At 35.3% G+C, this 23,039-nt stretch overlaps 1 protein-coding gene across 5 annotated transcripts in view; it reads left to right on the plus strand.

The window, feature by feature from the left end:
• Positions 1-23,039, plus strand: part of RPS6KA3 (ribosomal protein S6 kinase A3) — a 116,830-nt gene that overhangs the window by 26,217 nt on the left and 67,574 nt on the right. For 3 of the 5 annotated variants that reach the window (XM_069063430.1, XM_069063434.1, XM_069063433.1), the window contains exon 3: positions 20,796-20,912. In XM_069063430.1, coding sequence (XP_068919531.1) covers positions 20,796-20,912 — 117 coding nt within the window. Of the gene's footprint in view, positions 1-9,199; positions 9,343-20,431; positions 20,487-20,795; positions 20,913-23,039 lie in introns of those variants that run through there. The other 2 variants (XM_069063432.1, XM_069063431.1) reach the window with 2 other exon arrangements.

Here is a 23,039-nt window from a genome sequence, read left to right on the forward strand (position 1 = left end):
ATTGATAGATACACACACATACATACATGCGAACAATTTTAGTATAATTGTTAGTTATATTATTATTAGTTACATTAGTTATATTAATACCTTGAGTTTTGGTGCCTTTGATTTTTTTTTTATTTCAAGTTTTGTCACTACAGAAAATTAAGTAGTTTTACTTTCTGTCAATAAATAAGGATCCCTGTGGAAGACTTTTTTTTAATTAACAAACATTGATTTTTCTCTTTGCTTTCTTCCCCCCTTTAAGCAAAATAAAGAAGATCCCGTGTAATACATGCATTGTCAAGCAAAATAGATGCCCACATTGTCCATATCCAAAAATATATGCCTCATTTTGCATCTTGAATCTATCTCCTTCCTGTCAAGAAGCAGATAAAATAATTCATCAGATCTCTGAAATCATGAGTGTTCATTGTATTAATCAGAGTTCTTAAGTCTTTCAAAGTTGCTTGTCTTTACAGTGTTGTTAATATTATTTAAATTCTTCTGATTCTGCTTTTTATTCAGCATTGGTTCATAAAAGTTTTCCCAGGTTGTTCTGAACCCATTCCTGTCATCATTTTTTACAATTATGGTAGTATTCCATTACATTCACCATACTTTACCATTATATGCTAGAATTTGTTCCACCATTTCTCAATTGACAATCCACCCCTCTTAGTTTCCAGTGCTTTCATACTATTTTTTTAAACATCTGTAAGTGATTTCTTTGGGATAAAGACCTGGTAGAGGTATCACTGAATCAAAGGGTATGAACTGAAGTTGATTGAGTAGAGGAGTGACATGATCAGACCTGTGTTTTAGGAAAATCATTTTGGTGACTGAATGAAAGATGTATTGGAGTAGGGAAAGATTTGAGGCAGGCAGACCCACCAGCAGGCTCTCTTGTAATAAATAGTCTATGCATGAGGTAATTAGGACCAGCACTAGAGTGTTAGCAGCATCACAGGAGAGAAGGGGGGCATATTTAAAATGTGTTTTGGTCGTGCAATCAATAGGCCATGGCAACAGATTGGATGGGGGCTGCAGATGGGGGGAGTGAGGGGGAGAAATTGAAGAGTCCAGGATTACTCCCCTGAGGGACACCTATGATTGGAGAGCATAAACTGGATGAGGGTCCAGCAAAGGAGACTTGAGAAGAGGTCTCCTCCTCCCTCACCAGGCCCCAGGCAGCAAGGCTGCACAAAGCCATTTCCCACCAGCTACATTGCTTTTTGGACTTCTTTGGAATTCTCCATTATACTTCCCAAGGAAACTATTGAGAAATCTCCTTGTGCCACAAGACTGAATTTTTCTAGTACTCAAATCTTTCTCATCAGTATCCTCTTCACCTCTGATTGGCCCCTTTGACTAAAGGGCCATAGATCAAAGAATCTAAATCTAGAAAAGACAGAAAGGGAAGATAAATAATGAGAATGAGGAAGGGAAGTCCTTTTTGTAAAAAGGTAGAAAAAATTAAATTTTAAAAAGCTAATAATGAGCAAGACAAACTGAAGGGAAGGAAGGAGAATTCTACTTGAGTAATTAACTCAGATGGAAAAAAAAGAAAGGAAGAATTAGAGAACAGGATCAAAGCAAAAAAGGAAAAAGAACTAATAAGCAAAACTCCAAAATGAGGGAAAATGAGTAATGGATGAGGAGGAGAGAACTGGTGGAAATAGGGCTACCTTAAAGTAGATTAAACTAAAAGAACTGAAATGGGCATAATACTGTGTTTAGAGAGGAAAAGGGAATAAAAAAGTCCCAGTTTTGTTGCGGATAATTAAGCTGACAGTACCTTTTTCCCTTGACAGTGTAGTTCTTTTTTTTTTTTTTTTTTTTTTTTTTTGCCATTTGGAGGGCAATTGGGGTTAAGTAACTTGCCCAAGGTTACATGGCTAGTTTTTTTGTGTGGGTGTTAAGTGTCTGAGGCCTGAAACAAAGTCAGGTCCTCCTGACACTCCGGGGCCGGCACTTTACTCACTGCGCCACCTAGCTGCCCCATACAATGTAGTTCTTAAACTGCATTTTTGAAAATGACTTTATGGTCATTTAATTAAGTTTTTTAAATTCTGAACTTAAATACTAAAAGAGTATTTCATATACATGGCAGAACCCAAAAAGAGGATTGTATGTGAAACGATGAATCTCCCTTTCACACCACTAGCTTTTAAAAAAATATATGCATGTATGATATATTATGCATGTCGCTTTCAGAACAGTCCTGCTTGTCTGAGTTTCTTTCTGGATTTCCTTCTTTTCTGTTAATTTTCTAAAATGTTAACAATGGCCTTTTCTTGGCATCAATATTGCTAGCTTTCACACACCCCTTCCTTCCTTCTGTCTCTTATCCAAATAACTGGACAAAAGAAAGGAAAAAAGATCCTTGTAACTAATAAACATAGTCAAAATAAATCCACACATATGTTTCTATACCTTGCGTCCATCATCTCTCTGTCAGCATGCTTCATCATGAGTCCTTTGGACAGTTGGTAACTATAACTGGACAAAGTTGGTAACTGCATTGATTAGAGTTCTTAAATCTCTTAAAGTTGTTTTTCTTATAGCAACTGATCTCCTGATTCTGCTCACTTCCCTCTGCTTCAGTTCCTACAACCCAAGATTCCTTAAAATTATTTTTTATGGTACAGTAATATTCCAGTACATTCACATACCACAATTTTTTCAGCCATTCCCAGATTTCTAAGAAACACTCTAAGGCATCTCCTTAAATTCTAGTTTGTTTTTTTCTCTCCCCTCCTCCCACCCCAATCTCCTTTTAAGTCTCCCTTCACTCTCATAAAGTTTATTTAGCTTGTTATTATTCTGTCACCAGTATTATCCTCTCATTCCCACTTGTTTCCCAGTTGAGTTTGACATATTTTTATACCAAGCTCAGTGTGTGTCTGTCTGTGTTTCAAGCCATCTTTGTTCATTTCAGATAAGACTGTGGTTCATCTGATGTCCATTCCCCTTCACTGCACCCCTTCCTTCAGATTTACATATTCTCACACCTATAAGAAATATTAAGTTCTGACCTCTTCTATACCAGTATATTCTTCCTTTTTTTTCTTTTTTGTTTCATTTTTCAAATGCTTTATTAACTTATGATTTACATCATTCGTTTCCTCCAGATTTTGAATTACAAATTTTCTCCCCGTTTTTCCCCTACCCACCACCCCAAAATAGCAGTCTCACAGGATATCCCCTCCTCCAATCTCCTCTCTCCCATATCCCCTTCGACTTTTCCAGTAAGGCATGGTGGATCTCTATGCCCTAGTGCCTGTATATCTTATTTCCCAATTACATGTAAAATAGTATTAATAATAGTGTATATATATATTTTTTAAACATTTAATTTTAAAACTTTGAATTCCAGATTCATTCCGTTCATCCCTTGTCACCCACCCTTACTGGGGAGATAAGCAGTTCTGTATAGGTGGTACATGTGTAGCTAGTGCAAAACATTAACATAGTAGATATATTGTAAAAGTCTGACTATATTTCCCTCCCTCCTATCCCACCACCCACTTGTTCTATTCTCTACTTTGGTCCCGTCCCTTTTCAAAAGTGGGTGCTTCCAGCTTCCCTCCCCCCCCAGCCTGCCCTCCCTTCCATCATCCCCCCTCTCATTCCCTTCCCCCCTCCTCTCCTGTAGGGTGAGATACCCTATTTAGTGTGTATGTCAGTCCCTCCCTGAGCCAAATTCAATGAGAATAAGGTTGACCCATTCCCTTTTGCCTTCCTATTCTTCCCCTCCATTGTAACTATTTCCCCTTGCCTCTTCTATATGAGATAGTTTACCCCATTCTGTCTCTCCCGATATCCTTTCATTATATTCCTCTCTCACCTCTTAATTTCACCTTTTAAGTATCATCCCTTCCTATTAAATTGGTCCTGTGCCCTCTATTTATGTATACCTGTAAACATATATACACATTCACATATGTATTCAAATGCCCATATACCCTCTGATATGGGCATATATATTTCTATTCCCTTCAACTGTTTTCATACTGAGAAAAGTTTCATCAGTTACAATTATCCTTTCTCCATGTAGGAATGTTAATAGTTCAACTTTCATAAGTTCCTTATGATTTCTTTTCCCTGTTTACCTTTTCATGCTTCTCTTGCTTCTTGTATCTGAATGTCAGATTTTCTATTCAACTCTGTTTTTTTCATCAAGAATGCTTGAAAGTCCTCTATTCCACTGAATGACCATATTTTCCCCTGAAACATGATACTCAGTTTTTCTGGGTAGGTGATTCTTGATTTTAATCCCAGCTCCTTTGCCCTCTGGAATATCACATTCCAAGCCCTTTGATCCCTCAGTGTAGAAGCTGCCAGATCCTGGGTTATCCTGATTGTGTTTCCACAGTATTCAAATTGTTTCTTCCTAGCTGCTTGTAATATTCTCTCCTTGATCTGGGAATTCCAGAACCTGGCTATGATATTCCTAGGAGTTTTCTTTTTGGGATCTTTTTCAGGAGGTGTTGGGTGGATTCTTTCAGTCTCTATTTTGCCCTCTGATTCTAGAACATCAGGGCAGTTTTCCTTGAGAATTTCTTGGAGGATGATTTCTAGGTTCTTTCTTTGATCATGGCTTTCAGGTAAATTTAAATTATCTCTCCTGGATCTATTTTTCAGGTCAGTGGTTTTTCCCATGAGATATTTCACATTGCCTTCTATTCTTTCATTTGTTTGGATCCGTTTGATTTCTTGGATCCGCATCTTGATTTCTCATAAAGTCATTAGCTTCCATTTGCTCCAATCTAATTTTGAAGCAATGATTCTTCCCATTGAGCTTTTGAGGTTCTTTTTCCATCTGGCAAATTTGGCTTTTTAAGGCATTCTTCTTCTCATTGCCTTTTTGAGCCTCTTTTGCCATTTGAGTTAGTCTGTTTTTTGAGGTGTTATTTTCCTTAGGCTGTTGACTGTCATTTCATAATTTTCTTGCATCGTTCTCATTTCTCTTCCCTTCCCAATTTTTCTTCCACTTCTCTTATCTGCTTCTTAAGGTCCTCTGTGGCCTGTAACCAGCTCTTATTTTCCTTTGAAGCTTTTGGTGCAGGAGTTCTGACTTCACTGCCTTCATCCTGTTCCATGCTTTGATCCTTTTTGTCCCCAAAATAGGAGTCTAATGTTGGATTCTTCTGTTTGCTTTGCTTTGCTTCCTTTGCCTGGTCATGTTGCCACTCACTTACTTGAGTTTTGGGCTTTTTGCCACAGTAGGACTCTGCTACCAGACAGGGGGACTTCATACCAAATGCTGGGGTTTTCTCAGCTGCCGGAGGTATTAGTTGGGTGCCCTTTCTGAAGCCTCCACACAATCTGGCAAGCTGGTTGCACACTCCAGGACCTCCACCCTAGACCGCAATTCAGTTCCAAGCAGGTTAAAGCAAGAGCGATTACCCCTCAGACTGGTCACTTGGTCCCCCTACACTCTGCAGGCCGGGAGTTCAAGCTCCCACATACCAGGCTGTGCAGCAGCATTCAGCAGCTTCTTTCCCCAGGGGTAAAAGCCGATGCACTCCTAACTACTTGGTCCCAAAGTCCACACTGCACTGACCTCTCACTTTGTCCTTAGCATTTATATGTTGATAATTCTGGACCGCCACCACTTGCTGGTGATCTGGAGTCCCTCCAGCCAGCAGCTGGTCAGGCCCACCCTGGGGCTAAAACCTCGGTTTGGATCTGGGCTCAGCTGCCAGAGTGCTGTGCTGGCCGCTACCCTCCTGCCTGCCAGGCTGTCCTCAGAGGGAGGTTAGCTTCTCTGTGTCATTTTGTGGATTCTGTAGCTCCAAACTTTGTTCAGAGTCCCCTTTTACATGAATTGGAGGTGGTGAGAGCGGAGCTGAGTGGAGATCCTGTTTCTACTCCTCCATCTTGACTCCGCCCCCCCTATATTCCTCCTTTTACCCTCACTTCTCTTTCCCCTCTTCGAACCCTTAAATTAGTCCATCCTCAGGACCTGTTTTTCTCATTAATTCCCCTAGTGTACTCTTTGAAGACATTAAGGTCCTGAAAAAACATTTGTTTTTTGCCATTACCACCCTACATTAAAACATTATATTATCATATAGCTCCTTCTACTTGCTCAAATTTATTATATTCCAAAGGTTCTATAACTGTAGACTTTCCATCAGAAATCCTTGGAAGGCTTCTATCTCATTAAAGGTTCATTTGGCTCTTTCCCCCCATTACACTTAGCTTTTCAGGGTAAGCTATTATTGGTGGTTGTGTTCTTGATTCTCTATATCTTTTGCTTGTTGGAGTATCCCAATATCTCCTTACCTTTTTAGTAGAATTTTCCAGGTCTCATATAATCCTAATTGTAGTTCTTTGGTTCTTATCTCCTTTCTGGATGTCTTCAGTATTTTCTTTTTTTTTTTTTTTTTTTTTTTTTTACATAGGAAGATCTGATTTTGGCTTTGATATTCCTGAAAGGGATTCTCTTGATGAGGTAACCCATGAATACTTTGCCCTCTGATTCTAATAGAACTGAGCAGTTTTCACTTAATAATTTAAGGGAGGTCAGTTAATTTTAAAATAGCTCCCCTTTACCTGTTTTCCAGGTCTATTGTATTTAATATCAAGTGTCTTATATTATTATTTATAATCTTTTGATTTTTGTTCTAATGTTTCTTATTGTTTTATGGAATGATTGATTTCTGTTTGGTCTTTTCCAATTTCCAGAGCGTCCATTTGGGTAAGATTCACTGCTTTTTCTCTTTCCAATTCTTTTTTCAAGAACTTTTATTTATCTCACTTTATTTATTCTAGGTATTCATGTAGTCCTTTTGGATATTCATTTTTTTCTTTTGAATCTCCCTTTGCACTTGTTATGGAATTAGATTTGTGCTAATTTTTTATGCTTGTGAATGTTTTCTTTGATTTTTTCATCTCTCCAACTTTAGTTCCTGAATTGGGTCTTTGTGGCAGAGCTGGGTTTTGCCACTGGCTGTACTTTTGGCTGAAGTGTTCAGCCCTGTTTGATCTGGACCTGGATCTTCTTTTGCTGACCTCCACCTCCCAGGATTAGAAAACCCCTACTCCCCTTCCCCAATCCACCACCACACCCCCACCGCAGATCTTTGAAGGATAGAGCACTGATTCTCTCAGAATACAGTGTTAGAGGTCCTGGACTTGGGCTGTCCCAGTCTTATGGCATTCTGGTCACTGCCACTATAGCTTCAGCCTCTGTTTCTTCTTTGTGAAATGGGAATAGTATAATACCTGTCCTTTCAGTATGTGTGATGACTAGAAAAAGCTCTAGTATTGAAGTCAAATTAAATAACTGAGTCAAGCCTTGATTACAAAACTTAACCATCTGTGTAACCATAACCAAAGCTTCTTCCTTTCATAGAATTTAGATCTGGAAAAAACTTAAAAGTTTAAACTCAACTCCCTCATTTTATATATGGGAAAATTAAAGTTAAGAAACTTGTGCTGCTAGTCTTAGTACTCCAAATTCAGTATTCTTTTCACTATTCTAGATTTTCTTTTTCTTTATCTATAAAATTAAGATAGCAATTCTTGCTTTACCAGATGTTAAAGGACTGTTTTGAGAAAAGTACTTGTAAATAAGGTACTATCATGGATTTAAATATGCTTGTTTTTATGTAAGATATCAATTCATGTGATCTCTTGGCAATGACCTTTAGTTTTAGTTGAAATAATTAGGAACAAAAAAAAATGGGGGCAATAACAATATGTACCTTCTAGGGTTGTTGTGAAGATCAAATGATAAAATTTTGGGGCGGCCAGGTAGCACAGTGAGTAAGAGCACTGGCCCCAGACTCAGGATGACCTCGGATCACATCCAGGCTCAGATACATAGCACCACACCCAGAAATAAGTGGCCAGGTAACCTTGAGCAAGTTACTTAACCCCAATTGCTTAAAAAAAAAAAAAAAGAAAGAATTAGGAACATAGGCTTTCTTAACTCTAGTCTGGGAACCTGAACCTGTTTCTTTCTCTTATAATTTGAGAAGTTGGATTTGATCAGTATTTTTTTTTTTTAAAGCAATCAGGGTTAAGTAACTTGCTCAAGGTTACAGGGCCAGGTGTTTCTGGGTAGGTACTAAGTGTCTGAGCCCGGAATTTGATCTCCAGGTCTTCTCAACACTGGAGCCGGTGCTCTTACTCGCTGTGCTACCTGGCCGCCCCTGATCAGTATTTTCTAAAGTAATTTTTTTCCCCCTAAAGTCACTGAAAACTTTTGAGTTTGAAGTATATTGGCAGATCCTTTAAATGCTCATCTTGGGAGTTGAGAAGACTCTTGAGATTTGGGGTATTATGAAATAATTCGGTCTAGGAAATACTCCTAAGATGAGGACAAAGCAAAATAGAACTTGGCCTATTTTTACATTTTCATGTATATATGTATGTGTATGTATGTATATTTAAAGTGGGTACATACATAATTTCATATTTGATATTTCAAGAGAAGAAAATATTGCTAGCAATATTTTCATAGAACCCCTCTTTATATACTGTATAGACTAGCAAGTTTCCACAGGAACTAGATGGTCCATACAAATAGTAATAAATATTTCATCAAATATTGGTATAGTTGATCTCTAAGTGGATCTTCAGTCCAGCTTAACAGCATGACATTCAGTGTTTCGATTTCTAAATAAAACTTCTAAAAACGATTTTGAAACTTTTTCTCATAAACGAGGAACATTCCTGAAATAAACCTAAAATATTAAGCTAGTTTTAAATATATCGATATAACATTTTTTAGTGTAGGTCAGATAGGAGTAAAAATATGCAGTTTAGTTTTTTGCATGTCATAAGCCTTAATAGCTTTTGTTATTATGTTATTTGTGTTATTTCAGAAAAATCAAATTTATGCTTATTAGGATATAAAATTAAATTTTATAAAGTTGACTTGCTTTAGTAGCATTGTACAAATGTGCCACATTCCATTAAAGTATTGCCACTTCTGAAGATTTTTAAGTAAAATATTGTATCTTTTGTCATTAGTAATTTGCTGTTATCTTACAGGTTTTCTGACTTTTCTGGGAACATGGACTAAAGAACATTTGCAACAGGGTTTTACTATCAACAAATCTGTTTTGGTTTCCTGCAGTAGTCCCCTGCAGTTATCAGCTATCTGCTTACCCTGCCTTTAGGTTTCCCTTTGCTTTACCACAGGAAAACTGTTGGGTCCTTTTCAAGCATTTTCAGACCCGCCTGACAGGAAATTTTCTAATTGCCGGAATAGTTGGTAGGAGAAAGAACTTCTAGGGGCTTGGTTTCCCTTTTTAATTTGGGAACCTTATGGTCAGAAATTAACATCATGGTTTCATAGCCATGTTTAAATTTTGGGCCTTTCGAATTCGGTCTATTCAGGTAAGTTTGTTTGGCATTTTAAAGAAAAATATTTTGCTTGGGGCTAGCCATAATCCAAATAATGAGAGCATAAAGCCCATTGTTTTCCATAAGCTTTAAAGGGTTGGGGTTTTTTTTTAAGTATTATTTAAACAGTAGACTTTTTAAAAGTGCATTGAATTTTCTTTTACTGAAAGTAATCCAGTAATACCTTTTAGACATCAGTTATAGTGTAGGTATGTGGATGTTTTATTAAAGTTACAGTGGCATGTAATTTTATGATTTTGTGTAATAAATCTTATAATACAGTTCCATTTATTTTGTAATATAGTTATTTTAACCAGTATTGGCATTAAACAGTAAACATGGACAAATATTACAAATTCTTAGCATGAAACATTAAAATACAGTTCAAATATTTCTTGAAGGGAATGATCTCTTCTTAACATAGCTCTAAATTTGATGAGTAAGTTCAAACCCTACTTTTTTCTAGAATTGGTAATTTTAAAAAATAGTTTGAAAGCAACTAGATTTTTTTGTACTTTCAAAATGTACTTTGACTATAGAAAAAATAACTTTAAAGATATATTTAACATTAAAATGTACTTACAAAACAATAATTTAAATTGCACTTATCCCAGAGTCTCTCTCCTTGACATCTTCTTTCAGAACTGTATTTTAATTTTTTTTTTAAGAAAAGAGCAATGTTTTCTGAGAAGTATTACTATTAGGAATAATATTTATGCATAATATAGTTATTAGCATTATTCTTCCACAGCCTTTTTTGTGGATTTGTTTTTTCAGCTGTAGATACCAGAAATTAGTTTATGATATCTCAGAATATCCATTTGAAGGAAAAAGACAAATATAAATTTCACCATATGAGGTAGCTTGTGAACTCATTGTAGAATTAAGGTAAATTGATTTCCCTTCTCACTATTTTGTAAGTAACCAACCAGATTAAATTGTGTGTGTGTGTGTGTGTGTTACAGCCAAGTCTTTTCAGTGCTTTGGGGAAGGGAAATGTATTTTTGTTTTTATAAAGTTAAGATTTTCCCTCTGGAGTGTTATAAACCTAGATAGGTCACATTCTGGAATTAGATATTTTGTCCATGGGGAGAATAGGTATTTTCATTACAGTTAGGACGTAAGTAAAAGTTGTATATTTTAGTGAAGTCCTTTTGTGTGGGGGATTTTTTGTATATTATTATGCTATTCTAGAAAACTAGTAAATGGCTATGTGGTTTTTTTTTTATTGCATGTATTTAAAACCCTTTATTAGGTAGTACTTGAATGTTTTGCTTAGAACTTTAATGATGCTTTTTAAAAAAAAAATAAAGTTATTATAGAATGTAAATGCATCTAGAACATTTCCTGACTCTGGGCAGGGGAGGAAAAAGGAAATTATGTATACAAGGCAGGGAACAATTCCAAATGTTGAGTCATCCTTTTAAAATCAGTTAATATCACCCCTGGTAAGTTTGTTGCCCTTAATATCCGCATACCAGAATTAGTCTTACGTAATCCAAGTAATCAGGATTTAGCTCCTCACTTTTAAAAAATATTTTTTCATTTTAAAAAAGTATTTTTAAGTTTTTCTTCTTTAACAGCTTTTAAAATCACAAAAATACATTTTCTTGTCTTATAGCTCTGAAGGGTGAACATTTTGGTTAAACCTGTGTGATTATATATGTTTCATTAGAACATACAAATGTTTATAAAACCAGTTCTATGGTGTAACTGGGCATATGACTGCCTTTATCCCTGCTTTGGAGCACAGACACCTTCAAACAATCCTTTCCCTCTTCATCTTTTCATTGTGCTTAAAATTCTTAGTCATTTCTTTGGGGTCTTCTAGATATGTGTGCTTTTTAAATCAATTAGGACTCTTACCTAGGAAGACTAACAGCAAGGGCTATTTTATCCAATAAAATAGAATGTGACACGACATAAATATTGACAGGACCATATGTTTGGGAAACATCTGAAACATGGGGTGCTGCTTGGTTTTCAGAAAGATGTCACAAAAGCACAAGCACTTTGAAAGTCCCAAGAACTCAGGTTTGGGAAGTTGGAAATATCAAAATTAAATAGGAATACGATAGGATATTAATAACTGCCAACTTCAGTTTTGCCTAGGATGGGTTCAGCACTTTTCAGATGAATATGTGCTTTATAGAACAATACATAGTGCTAACTATAATAATAAAACATTTATATAACATAACAAGATTTGTAATTCCAAGTCCAGCACTTAATGAATTATGCTATGCTGCCTCATTGGCATACATGTACATTAGATGTCTACCTGTGTCCTGCAATCATAAATATTGAATGTGATTTAAAGACAAAAATGAAATAGTTCCAGGCCTCAAAGAGTTTATATCCTATTGACAGAGGGTGGAGAGGGATACCCAGGTAAGTAAGTGTAAGACCATTAGGGTAGGAGAGTACAAATGGGGAGAATAAACGAAGAAGTGACATTTAAACTGAATCTTTTAGAAAAAGATAATGATTCTAAAGCAGAATGCTACCAGGAACAAGACTGGATGCTATTCATGGTTGGAATGAGCATTAAAGTAGGAGAAATTATAAAGTGATTGCAGCAGAGGAGAGAGTCTGGAAATGACAGTGGAAAAGCAAGGAGTATACTGACATACAGCCAAAACCAGGATGGGAGAGATAATATATCTTATGAAAAGAGTCAAGTTTCCATAGGCACAAGAAAATAGAGTGTGAATAGAAAAGTTTAATAGAACAAGTTTCCAGAGAATCCAGTAAAATGGAAGAATTGAGGAAGAGAATGAATTATGAAGTCAGGTATAGCAGAAAAAGGAGCAGACTGCTAACCCTGAATTGTAGGGTTTTAAAGGAATCTTTAACTCTTTGGCTAAGCAATTGACTATAGTCATCTTAAAAAAGTACCAGTTGGGGCAGGTAGGTGGCACAGTGAATAGAGCACTGGCCCTGGAGTCAGGAGGACCTGAGTTCAAATGTGACCTCAGACACTTACTAGCCATGTGACCCTTGGGCAAGTCACTTAACCCTAATTGCCTTGCCTTCCCTCCTCCAAAAAGAAAAAGTACCAGTTGACCAAGGGCCCCATTCTTTAGAACCTTTAGTGATAGGCACTTTATTTTTTCTGAAAGAACTGGAGTTAGAAACAGCAACAAGTTTGGGCTCATAGAGTCTAGTTCAATAAATACCTGCTGACAAAATCTTTAGGATGTGGACTCTCCATAGTTCTCCATAGTTCCAGAACTCCATACCAAGATAAGGGGAAATGAGGTAGTGCCTAGAAGAAGCCTGCACATGGAGAATGCACTCAGCTTCTAATTGGGCCTGAAGGCTCTGGTGAGGACCCAGATGTTCTGGGGCAGCAAGAGGTCTAGTAGCTGTGATGTACTGACTAAGACGACCAATAAATCTTGCTTGGTAACGAATGGACAAGTACTTAAATAAGTTGAAGAAAGCCAAATGAAAGTGAACTTTATAAAAGAATAATTGGGCTCTGAGTGTGATTTGTATAATGAAGCAGCTCCCTCAGTCAGTGTAGATCAACACCTACTTTTAGAGAGTCTTAGCTAGAGTTACCTAAGGTACCAAGTAATTAAGTGACTAGCTTAAAGTCAGTGCCAGTAGGAATCAGACTCAGAACTTGAACCTAGTTCTTCCTGGCTTGTATTCACTATATGCACAGTGCCTCTCAGGAGTTGTCAAGGACAACAATAATCAAAATTTACACATTGGTGCCTCGCACTTTTTTTTAGACTTTACCTCCTTTAGAAATGAGAATCATCTAATATTCTTGTATATACATAGAATTGCTTTTATAGAGGTAAAAGTGCTTCTGTTAGGGGCGGCTAGGTGGTGCAGTGAATAGAGCATAGGCCCTGGAGTCAGGAGGACCTGGGTTCAGATCCGGCCTCAGACACTTAACACAAAAAAATAGCTGTTTGACCTTGGGCAAGTCACTTAACCCCAATTGCCCTCCAAAAAGAAAAAGAAAAACCATTTTGGAGCGGCTAGGTGGTGCAATGAGTAGAATGCCAGCCCTGGAGTCAGGAGGACCTGAGTTCAGATCTGGCCTCAGACACTTAACAGAAAAAAAAGCACACACAAAAAAACTAGCCGTGTGACCTTGGGCAAGTTACTTAACCCCAATTGCCCTCCAAAAAAAGCAAAAAAAAAAGTGCTTCTGTTTTTATTTTGACATTGACATAGTATATATCAGATGCAAATATTGGTCTTCATCATTTCTTTTATATCATTGGAAATTCTGGATTCTCTAGTTCCATCTAATAAATAAAGATAAGTTAAATAAGACAGTGGCTTGTTTCTATGTAGAATCTATAGCTACCTAAGAGTAATAGAGGCTCTGACTGCTTCATATTCCTATCTAAAAGACTAAAGATCATTAAAGTTGAAAAATTGATCTATTTGGGATATATAGATAAAAGGTTAGCCTGATATTTTGCCTGTTAACCTATTTTGTGTTCTCACATATATCATTTGTTTGACTACATAAAGTTTAAGACTTGTTAGAATTTTAACTTGACAGGAAATATCTTTACTTTTAGCTAGTATATCTGTTATGTCTCAAGTGCAGAGGAGACTAATGTCCACAACTGTAGCAGTAAAACATTGAGTTATTCTGCTTCATTCTTGCCTTTGACTGCAAGCTTAAAATGAATAGCCTAGATTAGGGGTACACTTGGCCTAGAAGAGCAGATTTTCTCAATATAAAATTGACTCCAGCCAAGACTGAATCTATGTCACTTCTGACTACGAGAGACCTTATCTTTATAAGTACTATGTACTAATCATATATACTGATTGTCCCTTGTTAATACAGACAGATTAAAAGCCAGAGGAATACATTAATGTGCTCTTATCTGAATGGAAGAATGCCATATGGCCTTGATATTTCCTTGTCTTGCTTCCCAGATTCTTAGACAAAAGACTGAGCAGCCAAAATACTAGGATTCATCTGCAGAGAACCTTACTCCTTCCTGACCTGCAACTTTCAGAATTATTAGTTTCTATCAACATACTTCAGATATAGTTGTAGAAATATTAGCAATAAGAGAGAGAAAGATTAAGGGAATAAGCATAAAAAAGAAGAAATAAAATTAATGCTTCTTGCAAATGATTTATGATTTACTAATTGAACTCTAGAAAGTCATCTAAAAGTAATTTAAATAATAAGTAAAATAACAATATAAAATAAATTGAAAAAATCAGCATCCTTTCCATATTTTACCAACAAAACTCAACAAGAAAGAAGCTCAACAGTAGAAGAAATTTCATTCAAAATAACTGCAGAAAGTATAACATATCTGGGAACCCATCACTAATTACATGAGTACAATTACAATTTTTTTTGGTAGAAACAAAGGAATATTTAAATAATTGAAGAAATGTTTATTGCTCATGGTTGAGCTGTGCCAATATTATAAAAATGACAAAACTCCCTAAATTAATTTTTAAGTGTCATACCAATCAAACTAACAAAAGGTTATTTTATAAAACTAGGGGGGAAATAGAAGTTATTGAGGCACAAAAGTTCAGGAATATCAAGGAAAATAATTTTTAAAGGCAGGGAGAAGAAAGGAATCTAGTGGTATCAGATCTTGAACTGTACAGTTATAATCATCAAAACCATTTGTTACTCACTGGCTCTGGAGCCAGGAAGACCTGAGTTCAAATCCAACCTCAGACACTTACTAGCTATGTGACTCAGGGACTAGCTATGTGACTCAGGGCAGAGTCACTTAATCTCAATTGCGCCACCACCACCCCCCCCAAAAAAAAAAAAAAAACTTGTACAAGTAGTCTTAACCAAAGTCAAACAACTATTATGTGACAAAGCTGAAATTCAAACCTAAGTTTGTTGTTGTTGTTAAGTAAAATATTTAGCAAAAGGGACTAAGTCATTTATTAGTAAATGGAAGAAACAACCTCAGCACATTTCCTCCAGGGTTTATGTTTTCACCTTTGAATGACAATTGTGTGAGAAAAAAAATAGCTCCTTTGAGATGCATACTCTGAGGTTGGAAGAGTATGAAATAGCTGGTGCAGATATTCTTACGAATCTTGTGTACTTTCCACTATTCAGACTGTTACTCCTTATCTTACTTTTTAACTCTTTGTGGTGCCAAGCATAGAGTTCTGCACGTGGTGGGTTTATTCAGTAAATGATTAAATTGGTTATTTTTATGTTTATGTAACAGTAGAAGACATTGAAATAATTATCCTGTTATTTTAATGTAAAATTAGAAAATAGCATCCTGTTACTTTAACCTAAAGTTATTTGAAACTAATAGCATTATTTGTTTTCTTGGGAAAGGTTTAAAATGAGACTCTATGCTTTTACATATATGATCTTGTTGGTATGGGCCTTGTGGGGGATACCCTCTGCAATACCTTTAGCAAGTATCTATATCCCTTTTTGGGGGAGGATGTTAATATTCAGGTAGTCACTGAGCATTTATCTATATAAATACATTCTTCTGTCGAGAAATTTTGTATTATTTTAGCATGAAAGATTTGTTGGAATATAGTCCTTAAGGTTTTGTTTTTGGTTTTTTTGGAGGGCAGTTGGGGTTAAGTGACTTGCCCAAGGTCACATGGCTCGTTTTTAATTAAGTGTCTGAGGCCGGATGTGAACTCAGATCCTCCTGACTCCAGGGCCGGTGCTGTTCACTGCGCCACTGAGCCGCCCCTTAGTCTTTATGGTTAATGCTCTATTAAGTTAACATTAGGCTTGAGTTTTTTTGTTTTAACTAAACTCCTAAGGATCTGAAATTCTTTTTTCCTTTCAGGTAATTTTCTGACCCTGAATATGTTTGTAATAGAAAACTGTTTATTAGAACCTTCCTTTTCCCTTCTCATATTTTCATCAATGATAGCCTTGATGTGTATAAAAATGATTTTCATGAAGAAAAATTTTGAACATTAGAAAGTCAACATATAATTTGGTGTTAATGACCTCCAGTTTGCCTGGAGGTGGCTATTAATGTCATTTGTAATTTTTCCATTGTTTTACATCTTTGGTTTCCTCAAATAATTTGTAAATTGGCCCTCAGATATTTTAAAGGTCAGCTTACCTTTAACATGGATTTTCTCATTGTGTACTTGTTCTGGTCCATCTTTCTTCCCCAACTTTTTCTTGAATGCTGTTTCACACAACTTACCGTGTTTCCCCGATAATAAGACCTATCCCGAAAATAAGCCCTCCCCTTACTGTGTAAGATTCCTCGAAAATAAGCCCTATTGAGATTGCTACTGTACTGTAGTGAAGGTGATCCCCTGCGCTATACACTACATTACATTACCCTCTGTATGCGCCGCCCCCCCCCCGTGAAACGCACGCCGCGCTCCGAGCTGCATCCAATCAGAGCTGCGTCATCCTGTTCTTCCCCAGTGATTTGCTTGCTGGCGCCATTGAGAGCAGTGCCGGAGGAGAGCTGAGGCAGGACAACATAAGCCCTCCCCTGAAAATAAGCCCTCTGGTGTTTTTATTTCCAAAAAATTTTAATAAGACAGTGTCTTATTATCGGGGAAACACGGTAGTAACTATAACTTTGAATGTGAATGGGATGAATTTACCCATAAAGACAAATGGATTAAACACTAGAATTCAATAATATGTTGTTTATAAGAAACATTTAAAATGAGTTATGTATAGAGTAAAAATACTTCATAAGACACCAAGAAATAATAAAGAACAAGTCATACAAACAACAAAATAATTTTATTAAAGAGAATGATGATAATGAGACAGCATACCAAAACCTGTGAGAAGCAACAATGGCAGTAATCAGAGGAAAATTTATATCTCTAAATGCATACATCTGTAAAATAGAGAAAGAACAGATCAAAGAAAAAATCTAGAAAAAGCACAAATTTAAAATCCCCAATTAAACACCAGATGGGAATCCTAAAAGTTAAAGGTGAGATTAATAAAATTGAATGTAAGAAAACCATTGAATTAATAAATAAATAAAAGTAGGAGTTGGTTTTAGGGGGAAAAAATATAACAAAATAGATAAACCAGTTGGTTAATATGATTTTTAAAGGGAGAGAAGAAAATGAAATCACTAGTGTCAGAATATAAAGGGTGAATTTCCTACTAATGAAGAAGAAATCAAAACAATCATTAGAAGTTATTTTGCCCAATTATATGCCAAATAAACTTAACAGTTTAAGTGAAATGGAAAAATACTTAACAAAAATATAAATTGCCCAGTTTAACAGAAACTAAGAACCCTTCTCAGTATGATCAGAAGTGAAACAAGGATGCCCATTATCACCAGTATTATTCATTATTGTGTTTGAAATGCTACCTATAGCAGTAAGAGAAGAAAAATAAAATTGAAGGAATCAAAATGGGCAGTAAAGTAATAAAATTGTATCTTTGAAGATGATGTACTTGTAAAATCCTAGAGATAACTATAGACAGCATAAAATATCTGGGAATATACCTGCCAAGACAAACCCAGGAACTACATGAATGCAATTATACTTTTTGTATAAATAAAGTTAGATTTAAATAACTCAAGAAATATTCATTGTTTGTGGGTGGGCAGTATATAATACATTATTAATATAATAAATATATATTTTATATAATATATAGTATATGCATTATATATTATATACTACATGATATATAATATGTGTTATAATATACAATATAATAAAAATGATAATTCTTCCTTAACTAATCTACTTATTTAATGCCATCCTAATTAAATTACAAAAAAAATATTTTATTAACCTAGAAAAATTAATAAAATTCATTTGAAGGAACAAAAGATCAACAATATCAAAAGAATTAATGAAAAAAAAATGTAAAGGAAGGAGTTTAAGCAGTACCAGATCTTAAAACTGTATTATAAGGCAGTAATTATCAAAAACTACCTGATAGAAAAGTAGATCCGTGAACAGAGTAGACATACAACATACAGTAGTAAATTATTATAGTAACTTTGTATTTGACAAATGTAAAGATTTAAGCTTTGGCGATAATTCACTATTTGGTAAAAACTGTTTGGAAAACTAGAAAGAAGTCTTGACAGAAGCTGGGTATAGATCAGTATCTTTTTTTTTTTTTGAGGGGGGAAGGCAGGGCATTTGGGGTTAAGTGACTTGCCCAAGGTCACACAGCTAATAAGTGTTAAGTGTTTGAGGCCAGATTTGAACTCAGGTCCTCCTGACTCCAGGGCCAGTGCTCTCTCTTCACTGGACCACCTAGCCACCCCTATAGACCAATATCTTAACACTATTTACCAAGATAAGGTCAAAATGAACATAAGATCTAAATAGAGAGGGAGCTATCATAAGTAAATTAGAAGAGCATGGAACATATTATCTATCAGACTTACAGATGGAAGAAAAATTTATGGATCAACAAGAGATAGAAAGCATTGTGAGATGTAAAATGGATAATTTTAATACATTGTTTTTAAAGTTTTTATACAAATAAAATCAATATAGCCAAGATTAAAAGGAAAGTAGAAAATTTGGGGGAAAATAGTTTCTCAGATAAAGGTCTCATATCTCAGATACCAAATTTATAAGAATATATGTCATTCCCCAGTTTATAAATGGTCAAAGGATGTGAACAGGCAGTTTTTTGATGATGAAATCAAAGCTATATATGGTCATAGAAAAAATGCTCTGAATCATTATTGATTAGAGAAATGCACGTTAAAACAGTTTTGAGATAATCATCTCACACCTATCAGACTGGCCAAAATGAAAAACTGAAACACTAATATACTGTTGATTGAACTGTGAACTGATCCATCCATTTTGAAGAACAGTCTGGAACTATGCCCAAAGAGTTGTGAGAGAGAGTGTGTGTATACATATATGTGTATATATACAACACCATTTCACCTAACAATACTGCTAGTAGGTCTCTTTCCCAAGGGTCAGGGAGAAAGGAATATTCATAGCATCTCTAATTGTGGTGACAAAGAATTAAGGAGATGCCAATCAGTTAGGTAATAACTAAGTTATGGTATATGATTGTGATGGAATACTACTGTGCTATAAGAAATGATGAGCAAGTTGATGTTAGAAAAACATGGAAAGACTTATATGAAATAATGAAGAGGGAAATGAACAGAACCAGGAGAACTTTGTATACAGAAACAGCAATATTGTTTGAAGGAAAACTATGAACAGTTGAGCATTCTGCGTATTATAAATATTCACATCAACTACAAAGTACCTATGAAGGAAGATGCTACCTCCAGAGAAAGAACTAATAAACAAATAGAATTATTCATGGATGCATAGGATAGTGTGTGGGGGGGAGGGGAGGGTGTACACATATATATCTGGTGTCAGTTGTGGCCTTCTGTAGTGTGGCATGAGGAAGGATGGATGGAGACAGTTTGGAACTTAAAATATAACAAAATCAATTAATATGTACCATATAATATATATAATAAATTAATTTTTTTTTCAAAAAATGAAAAGCCATTGTTTTATGTTCGTTCTTAAGTTTTTATGTAGATTTATATTATATAAATTTGACAAATTTGGGGATTATGGGACATATGTGTGTTCTGTAATGCGCAAAATGAATTTTTAAATAGATTTGGTTTTTGTTTTTAATTGTTTTGCATTTTAATTTAGCTTTTACAATATTTTGCTTATAATTTTGGTAGAAATGGAAGTCTTTCAGTGTTATTTATTGAACTTCTACCAGGTATAAGATAAGAGTATAGAATTGGGACCTCAAGTAAAAATTTCACATAAATTTTTTTAAGCTTCATTATAGAAGTGGTTCTCCATAGTAGGATTTCTACTTTCCAGAAATATTTTAAATATCTGCCTGAATTACAAGATTATTTTACTGTTTAATCTGATGTATCTGCTTATAAAGCAGTAAACACTTTATTGTAGTTTTTCTGAATTGGCACTCATTCCACTTGTAAAAAAATATTGAAGCTTAGTAATAGTAATAACAGCTACCATTTATATAGCACCTACTATATGCCAAGTGCTTTGCTAAACACTTCACAAATATTGTCACATTTGAACCTCACAACAACCCTGAGAAGAAGTTACTATTATTATCTCCATTTTACAGATGAGGAAAGAGGCAAGAATAGAGGTTAAATGACATGCCCAGGATCACAGAACTAGTAAGTGTCAGAGGCTGGATTTGAACTCAGATCTTCTTGACTTCAGACTCAGTGCTTTATCCATGGCCCCACCTAGCTGCTGTAAGCTTTGCTTATTTTTCCACTGATTTAAAATTTCAGTATTGACATTGTTACTTATTTCCTTCTGCCAGTTGACTTGTCCCTTGTTGTAACCAGATTTTCTATGTAAAAGGTGACTTTGTTTAATTTGATTTTTTTTTTCTTAAAAGTCTACCAACTTGATAAAACTTTACTTTGAAGTGGTGTTTTCCAGTGGCTATAACAAAGGTCGTTTATTTGCTTCAACAGGAGGAAGGCAGTATCAAAGAAATTGCAATCACACATCATGTAAAAGAAGGACATGAAAAAGCAGATCCCTCCCAGTTTGAACTTCTAAAAGTACTAGGACAAGGATCATTTGGAAAGGTATGTCATCTTCATGTATGTTAATGAAAATTAAGTAACACATACCATGGGATTTAGAAAACATTTTGTTTAAAAGAAAAGCAACATATACCTCTATTGGTGACTTCTTATGTTCTAATATATGTAGTTATTAAATAAGAGAAAGTGACTATCATCCACAAGTACATTGGAACCTCTTTGAGGACTTCAGAATAGTGTCCTGCCTTACATTTTACCTTCAGAAAGCATGATCTCTATAGATCTTCTCTAAAAAGTTAAAAAAGAAAATAACCAGGGCGCCATCTTGGCTGATGGATATTAATTTTTTGCAGTCTTTATTAATGTACAAATAAATGAATATAAGAGCTAGAAGGAACTTTCCTTTTCTTCTGGTCCAGCTTCTTTATTTCATGAAGAATTGTAGATATAATATATGTTGCATTACCTGATTTCTCCAGGCCAGGACATCTGAGGCTTGCACAATGTAGAACCATCTTCCCATGAATAAAAGTCTAAAGACACTGGTTAACAAATCCCCTTGAGTTGAATGCTCATTTGTTTTGTCATTTAAGATTTTATTTTAGAATACAAAATGGGTAAAATATGTATTTCAGGAAAGGTGACATCTAAACCCTAGGAGTTGCTGTTTTTTTCTTCTTGGATTATAATTTGAATACTATATTGCAAATGCAGAAACTTTTTGTTATCCATCCCACTTAACCAATCTATGCTAAAAAATAGTTTATAACAAAAACAACCATTCAAGACTTAGACAAGTCGCACAATAATAATAGCTGTCATTTACCTAGCGCTTTAAGGTTTACAAAACACTTTACAAATAGTGTTAAATCATTTTATCCTTACAACAGTCCTGGAAGATAAGTCCTATGAATATTTCCATTTTACAGATGAGAAAACTAAGGCAGACCAGTTCATGGTCACTTGATTACAGAGCTAGTAAGTGACAAGCTATATTTGAACTCATTTTCTCGATTTCAGGTTCAGTGATCTCTCTACCTCCTAACTGCCTGACAAGGAGAAACAGAACATTGTACTACTTTAAAAAGTTAAGCCAGAACAGCTAGGTGGCACAGTGGATCGAGCACCAGCCCTGGAGTCAGGAGGACCTGAGTTTAAATCCACCCTCAGACATATACTATATACTAGCTGTATAACCCTGAGCAAGTCACTTAACCCCCATTGCCTCCCTACACCAAAAAAGTTAAGCCAAGGCTTTGTTTCTCAGACATTGTCTGGACTATGCCAGCAGTCCAATGAGGCTAGGAACGCGTACTAAAAGATGGGAGAAAAAGGTTTAGAATAGGGAAGAGGATTTTTTATTTATAGATCAGAGCAAAACTAATAAAGAAGCCCGAAGAAAAGAGAGCTATCAGATAAATACCCTAATTTTCTCTGTTATTTAATTTACATAGATTTGTTAAACCTTGAATTTGTAAATATCATTCATTCATTCATGATAAGTCTCCCTAGATGATTCACCTGTCTGAATAATCTAGAGATGAAATGACTGTTTCTTAGCTATCTGATTTCCTGCAGATTGACTAAAAAGGATATTTCTAAGAATCTTTTTGTAAGTTGTGCCATTCCACCTGTTCAAGGCTGTAGCCACATTACTTACGGCAAGTTTTTTAAAACTTTATTCTTAAATTGCTTATTTTCCCACTTTGTATTAACAGCTCCTCCCTTTAGTCCTTTGAGAGGTAATAAAATTCATTTCTGTTTTTCAAGACTAGTGATATATTGGCCCTTTATTTTTTCTTTTCTACCTTTCTGGTTGCCTGACTAGAAAAAAAACTAAAATTCAGTTTTCAATCCTGAATACAGTTTGGTAAAAGAATGAAACATCAGATATGCTTCACAAAGTGTTGCCTTAAGCGTTGTTATTTCATGATAACATCAATATATTTTTAAAATTTGCTATAAATTCTGCCAATTGCTTATTTGTAACATTACTCCTATGAAATTAACTCCCTATCACAACTTTTTTTTTTTTTAAGCAAGGGTTTAAGTAACTTGCTCAAAGTTACATGGCCAGTTATTTCTGGGTGTGATGCTAAGTGTCTGAGCCCAGATTCGATCCCTAGGTCATCCCGACACTGGGGCCGGTGCTCTTACTCTCTGTGCTAC

This window comes from Petaurus breviceps, unplaced genomic scaffold, assembly GCF_028583685.1.
Source record: "Petaurus breviceps papuanus isolate PSGF00001 unplaced genomic scaffold, PetGlider_PUasm1.0 90574, whole genome shotgun sequence".
NCBI classification, from domain to species: Eukaryota; Metazoa; Chordata; class Mammalia; order Diprotodontia; family Petauridae; genus Petaurus; species Petaurus breviceps.